The following is a 7,081-nucleotide window of genomic DNA, read 5'->3' as shown; positions in this document are numbered from 1 at the left end:
TCTTCTTCTTCTTCTCCGTCCTCCTGAAGAAGAAGAGACGTCTTTCCTTCTCTTGAGTTGCCACTTGAAGGCTTCGATGAGAAACAAAAGTTATAGGCAAGTCTCCCAGGTTGGAAAGTCGATGACTGCGTGCGTAACTTTCGCCCCTATAAACAGCATCGAAGGCTTCACCTCACAAACCTAGTGCATGCCCCAATGACAGCATCGACAACCAGCCGGAAGGGAGACCTAGATGTACGAGGCGAGAAAAGAGTAGCTACATGATACAGAGGAGAGAGACTACATCCAAGAAGAGAGAGAAAGATGATGAGAATGTTTCTCACTTTGAGTTGGTTTGTACAAGATCTCTATTCTACAGATGTTTGAAGGAGACACTTCGGTGTGTAAGAAGCCAAGCTTATTCCATCTACATACTTGTGTATATGTAGATCTCCGTGATCATAGTGATAGAGAAGAAAAGGCTTTCAGTTTCACAAGACCATTTGATTCTCCGTTAACCTACCGTATCTCTTGGCAAACTAAGGACTAACAAGAAGGAAGAAACTGAGAAGAAAGAGAAGAAGGACACGGGTTTCCTTCATTCGACCACCCAGCAATCCTTCTGATGATAATGCTAAGGATGGATATACACTGGAACACAACAACACTTCTAGTATCCGCATGCATGCATAGAAATGAGAAAAAGAAAAAGGCTTCACTCTTGTTCTTCTTCTACGTCTTCTGCCTGTACAGAGGAACGGATGAAGTAAAGAGATGAAACAACAATCCAAGGTTTCTCCTAAGTGAGACACATACCACTGAAAGAGAAGGAGAAGAGGTTGAAGATGCATGTCTACGGCTCCTGTGAAGTGTAGTATAGCTATGTTAGCATGTAGATCCACCATCCATGATATAGAGATAGCAGCATTTCCACTGAAGAGATCGACATACAGAGATAAGTGAAAGTTCTAAGCGACGAAGATTCTCTTGGAAACGCGTCTGATGCGGATGAAGATTATCGAAGAAAGCATGAAATAACCTCCGACCAAAAGGTGTATAGATATGAAGACGACGTTGTTCGCGATTTCGCTTTCTCTCTGCTTCCTCTTCTTGCTGTCTGTACAGTCCAACATAGAACCAGAGAGACGAACGGCCAGAATACTCCTACCATAGAACACACAGACAGATCTACGTAGTCATGATAAGAAGAAAGGAGAGAACGAAAGAGAGAAAGGAGTCAAAAAAGGAACGTCTGTTAAAGAGATTTCAGATGAAAGCAACACGCGGCCTTTCAACGACGAATGGTAAGTCAAGACACCTCCCTGATCGACGGCGAAATAAGCGCAAGACCTTGTGACACCTCACACACTTCAGGCTCCCCATCTTCTCCTATCAAGAGTGCGGTATAGGGATAGATCAAAGCTGTAGTCGCCTACTAAGTCAGCTCTAAAGACCTCTCTCAGACTTGTTCTCTGCAGTTGGACCTTTCCTCTGCTTCTTGCGGTCAAGATTTCAACGCGTGGAGAAAAACACAAAGGGGCAGGCGTGGTAAACCAGAAAGGCTAAAGACAAGAGAATGAAGCTGCTATGAAAGACAAAGGAACCCACCCCCAATACAAAAGGTAGGAAGAGTAAAACGAAGAGTTCCTGTCGCAGTAAATAAACTCAAGAGAGACACATATAGATAGTTGGATAGATTCGAGATAGATGGATAGATATATAGATTCATAGATTAAAGATCGATACACAGAATAAAGATAGGTACCTAGATAGACACACTAAGGATAGATAGGTACATGAAAGACAGATCGATAGATAGATAGATAGATAGTGGACGAGGAGGAGGAGAAACAAGGCGAAGATTCTCTGGCTTACTTTTGTAATTTCTTCTGTTCCTCTTTTTCGAGTTCATTCCGCACTTTCGAGAGAAGAGCAAAGTCAAGCCCCTTGACAAGATGAGTATGCTCGAGATCACCTCCCTACACAGGGATGAAAAGAAAAGCAAAAGACATGAATGAATATTGAGATAGACAGATAGATAGACATGATAAAAATGTCTTGAACCAGGAGGCGACAGCTCATTTAAAGCACCTCTTCTTATCTGATTCTTCTCACGAACTTTCCTTACGGCTATTGAAGGGAATTCAGACTCATCTCTTGTATATAGAAATACGACCATCATACAAAGATGTATGTATCTATCTTGGATCGACCTATCTGTATCTATCTATCTATCTCTCTTGAACGTGTCTCTCTATCTTGAGCGTGTCTCCCTATCTTGAGCGTGTGTCTCTCTCTTGAACGTGTCTCTCTATCTTAAATGCATTTAGAGATAATGGGATTGATGGATTGACTCCTATAGGCTGCTCGGTGGAGAGGAACAGTGACGTGAGAGAAACTGTCATACGAAAGTCGAAAAGAATGAGCGATGTGTTAGTTCGTCAGTCACTACATACATACCAGATATTTCGATTCCTCTACACTTCTTTCCTTCATTTCTTGGAGTTCTTCTGCGGCCTGTTGATAGATTTCATCTTTGCCTTTTCGTCTTTCCTCTGCTCGATCTTTATATCGTGTAGGCATAGGAATACCTCCTGCTGAATCTGCGCTCCCTGCACCTGCAGTCGTAACGGAGCCACTTCCTCCTCCAAGACCTGTGGACATACCACTAGCAGAAGCACTGCTACCGGTATGTCGATTGCTACCATCATCATCTTCTTCTCCTCCTCCTTTATGATCTTTGCCTCTCTGCTGCCCTTCTTTATGCTTCTGTCTTCTCTTGAGAATTTCTAGGTACCTCTCGCGTCTCTTCTGATTCTTCTCTTGCCGTCTCTGAGCACGCTCCTCTGGATCTACCGCACTTGTCTGCTTCTTCCTGAAAGAAAAAAGAAAACAAGGAGGCTTAAGAGGGAGGGTCCAGTGGTAGAGGGACATGTCACAAGACGCCCACGTCTTTACCTTTGATACATATGTACGATTTGGCATATCTAGAGAGAGACCGATACAGGTATCAATAGAGATATAGACAGATAGATATACATGCATTGGCCTATCTCTATCTCCCTATACATACATATACATATATATATATATATAGAGAGAGCCTTACGAGGCGGAGATAAGAATGTCAGAGTTGGTGCAGTTCAATAGAAGAACTTGATCGCGTGTGTATCCTCCCCCGCTTATGCTGTCCTGAGGAACCACCAATACAGCACATACATATACACACATACACCTATACATGCACATATACATCTATGCATATAGATACATGTAAGGAGATCTATACAAATAGGGACGTGTCTGCATGACCGGAAAAACCGGGTGAGCTCTCTGTGGGTGTAGCAGTACGTGATCAGTAGATGAAGAAGCCGCGTCAGAAAGTCGAGGCCTTCTATCTCTCTATCTCTCTCTCGAAAATAGAGAGCGACGAGATGGCTTGGGTATGTGGAGCGAAGAGACATTTGCCTCCTCTTCTTCTTTTTCTTCATTCGACTCTTTACAATCCCTACTGTAGAAAGAGAGACAAGATGAAGTGGGAGAAAGCGAAATCTACCTTGTCTATGGAAAGAAGAAAAAAGAAACAGAGATACACCGAGGCCCGTTAAACACGTATATTTACTGAAGCTAGGCACACAAGTCTCAACATGTAGATACACAGAGATGAAGATATAGAGGCGTCTATACGCCTATTGATAGATACACGAACATATAGAGATAAATAGTTAGGTAGGTAGATAGAGAGAGAGAGAAATAGAGGGTGAGAGAACGTTACGGAGTTCCTCTCCTGACCGCTGTGAATAGCAGGTTGAGCGCTTTTAACCCTAATGTATGATGTGCGTATGAGGTATGTGTCTACGATATAGGAATGGATATACACGGCTGTATGTGTATGTGTCTCCTGATACTCGTGTGTATCTTTAAGGTTAAGAGCTGCCGCATAAGCCCGACCACAACAGTGGAGCGAAAGAAGGAAAGAGAGAGACAAGTAGATACATAATAACTACATAGATAGATAGATAGGTAAATAGGTAGGTCGATAGATAGAGAGATAGATGGATAGTCGTCTTCTTTTTCTTGTGCTCCTCTGTCGTTCTTTGTTTGTTTCCTTCTTCTATCTTTATGACTAGACATTTCTCTTCTTCTTGACAACCCCCTTGGAAAATCCCCTGCAGCTACTTCGGTGACGGAACCTGTCTCTTCTCTTTCACTTTTCTCCTTCTTCACTTTTCTTTCTTTATGTTGTGTCTGTAACGGTTGGTCTTCTTCTTCTTCTTGTTGATGATTTTCTTCTTTTTCTTTTTCTTTGTCTTGGCGTACATCGTCGATGACAATCCGACGTCCGTGAATTTCGTTGACCACAAACACTCGAGCAAACTGCTAAAAAAGAAGAGAAAGATAAGAAAGGAGACGAAGAAGAAGAGAAAGATAAGAAAGGAGACGAAGAAGAAGAAGAGGAAGAAAAAGAAGAAGAGAACAAGGAGAAAAGAAGAGAAGAGAAACCCGAAACTGTTCCACTTGCAGAAGAAGAAACACAAAGAAGAAGAAGAAGAAACGATAGAAGGAAAGATAGAGAGATAGATAGATGGATGGAGAAATGAATAGAGGTGGATGTAGAGAGGTTTGGCAGTTCCTTCCCATTTGTCAGGCCAAAAGAATAGCCTTGGGACAATCTCTTCCATATGCATGACCTTCACCCTCAGACCAGTGAAGAACGGGCATCCCCCTTACACCGAAAGAAGCAACGGTTCAAGCAGATGAAGACATAGGAAGAGACATAGATGCATGTGGATCCAAGATAGATTGAAAGGGCGAAGAAAGAGAGTGCAAGAGTCATTCTACAGAAGAGCTTCAGCCTTGTTCGAGAGAGAGGCAGAGGCCTTTTCGATGAGAGAAGTAGACTCACAAATCGACGAATGGATGTGACAAAAGCACATGGATTGGAGAGACTTTGACGAGAAGGAAAGAATCGATCGTTCCACACTAGTCGACGTCTTAGCCATGCCTGATCAGGCGACAGCAAACACAGGGAGAGACATGCAAAGGAAGACAGGAAAGCTACAGACAGGAGAGAGAAAGAAGAGAAGAGAAAAGAAGGTGCGAAGAAAGAGATCAGACACGAGGAGAGGCAAAAGAAAAGAATCTGAGGAGGAGGAGAAGAAGAAGAAGGCCAACAAGAGATTATTCTTCACATGTCCATAGTGACGCTATAGATAGATAGACATTTGGGTCTTGGTAAGTAGCAGGGAGAAGAGACCTGTTGAGTAGGCGCGCTTGAGTAGAACAAGAAAGGAGAGAGAAAAGAGGTGGGACTCCTTCTTTCTACAAGGACTTTCTTAGTTAATCAAAAGAAAAAGAAGAAGAAGTATGGGTCCTATTGTGAGAAGTAGAGGGTGAAAGAGGAAGCATCATGCTGATAAGTATAGGCAGGTATAGGGGGCAGGTGTAGCATGCATCGATATCTACATATATATACATACATGAAGGGACGTAAAGTAGATATACACAGAGGTGTTCACATGTATGTATAAATATATATATATATATATGCATGTGAACACTCTCCCGCTGTATATATGTACTTTATGTCCCTTCGTGTATTATATATATGTATATATATGTATATAGGCACCGAGAATGGAGAGGCGACGAGTGGCCAGAGAGAAAGGGAGAGAGGGCGGTCTGTTTGTTTCAAAGAGAGAGAGAAGATGTGAATGTGGGGACAGAGAGACAGGGAGAGAGACACACAATAAAGTCATTGATATCAAACAACTGGTTCTCAGGAGAAGAAGCAGAAGAAATACATCTCTTCTCTTGTTCTCCTTCTCCTTCTTCTTCAGCCATCGCAACACCTCCCTCTTCTTCTTCTCCTCCTCCACTTTCGTCTCTCGCGTTCTTTCCTTCTGTGAAAGCATCGACGAGACTTCGATTGTCACAGCTAGACACACACATCCAGCAGCAAAGAGACAGAAGGGACAGGAGAACAAACAGAGAGATGAGAGAGTGAGAGATGAGCCAATTTCTATGGAGAAGAGAAAAGAAGTTCTCGAGTGCGAATCTGTCTTTCTCTCACGCATGCATGCCCGGCACACCTCGGCTTTCCCTTCCTATTCCTTTTCTCCTCGGTAAGGCTTTAGTCATCCAAAGTTGATTTGACGAATGATCAAAAAGCTACATGAAACGGAGAGACAGCGTACCCAGGATCTCCTATCCACACAGACGTATGTTGCATTCTAGAGAGATGTTGAACAAGGAGAATGGTAAGACCTCTACATACAAGTCTATAGACAGATAGATAGAGATATACATGTAGACATAGACACGACCAGAGATCAAAGCCCCCTGACACTTTACACTCCACATATACAGTCTCCCACGGTGTACGTACAGACCGATTCATCGATTTTCGTCCATGTCTCCTTTTTCCTTCATTTCTTGATAGAGACGAGGTCTTACCATGCAAAAAGAAGAGAGAAGACTTCGACATCTGCCTTGGAAATTCTCTTTTCTTCTTCTTCGTCTTCAACGCCTCCTCTTCCTCGCTGTTTCTCTTTAAGATACATGAGACCCCTATCTACCTGCTGCTGGTCTCCTCCTCCTAGAGACGACGTCTCTTCTTCGGTAGGGTTTGCAGAAGTAGAGACAACGGTATGCACGAGAGAAGGCAAAGCTTGGTAAAGAAATGTACGTAAACGGCCTTCATCTGCTACTCCTTGGACACCCGCCTCTCTACTCACATATCTAAGAAAAGAAAAAGACAAACAAGAAAGAAAGATAGAAAGATAGATAGATAGTTAGTCAAAAGATGCTGGAGAGAGAGAAGGCAAGAAAGATGAAGAGAGGGTGGGGCATTGTGGATGAGTGCGAAAGAAAAGAACTACCACGGAAGGCGAAGCAAAAGAAAGAAACACAGAATAAGATAAGAGAAAAAGAATAAGACAAGAAAGAAAGAATAAGATAAGAAAGAACGAATAAGAGAGAAAGGTTAAGTTAAGAAAAAAAGAAAGAGTGAGATAAGAGAGAAAGAACGAGATAGGAAAGAAAGAAAGAGTGAGAAAGAAAGCGAAGACTGCAGCATAACCTTCTTCTTCTCCTTCTTCTC

The 7,081-nt window shown here is 42.6% G+C and overlaps 2 protein-coding genes across 2 annotated transcripts in view; both read right to left on the bottom strand.

Moving 5' to 3' along the window:
* Window positions 1-4: 4 nt before the first annotated feature.
* On the bottom strand, window positions 5-2,913 carry CSUI_007330 (red family protein n-terminal region; the record flags this gene model as incomplete). The annotated part of the gene is made up of 4 exons (XM_068067476.1): window positions 5-146; window positions 865-1,096; window positions 1,855-1,958; window positions 2,440-2,913. 3 exons carry the CDS (start codon window positions 2,911-2,913, stop codon window positions 865-867), a joined length of 810 nt encoding a protein of 269 aa, XP_067920551.1. The 3' UTR covers window positions 5-146.
* A 171-nt stretch (window positions 2,914-3,084) lies between these two features.
* Window positions 3,085-7,081, bottom strand: part of CSUI_007329 (tubulin-binding cofactor c) — a 7,339-nt gene continuing 3,342 nt past the window's right edge. Inside the window, exons 2-6 of the mRNA XM_068067475.1 lie at window positions 6,436-6,720; window positions 5,728-5,917; window positions 4,886-4,984; window positions 4,159-4,359; window positions 3,085-3,171 (exon numbers count right to left, since the gene is read on the bottom strand). Of these exons, the coding sequence (XP_067920550.1) occupies window positions 6,713-6,720 (8 nt within the window). The 3' untranslated portion in view covers window positions 3,085-3,171; window positions 4,159-4,359; window positions 4,886-4,984; window positions 5,728-5,917; window positions 6,436-6,712. The remainder of the gene's footprint in view (window positions 3,172-4,158; window positions 4,360-4,885; window positions 4,985-5,727; window positions 5,918-6,435; window positions 6,721-7,081) is intronic.

Source organism: Cystoisospora suis (assembly GCF_002600585.1).
Source record: "Cystoisospora suis strain Wien I chromosome Unknown contig_3846, whole genome shotgun sequence".
Taxonomy (NCBI): domain Eukaryota; phylum Apicomplexa; class Conoidasida; order Eucoccidiorida; family Sarcocystidae; genus Cystoisospora; species Cystoisospora suis.
The sequence above is the reverse complement of the archived record's forward strand: the minus strand, read 5'-3'. Positions and strand labels throughout refer to the sequence as shown.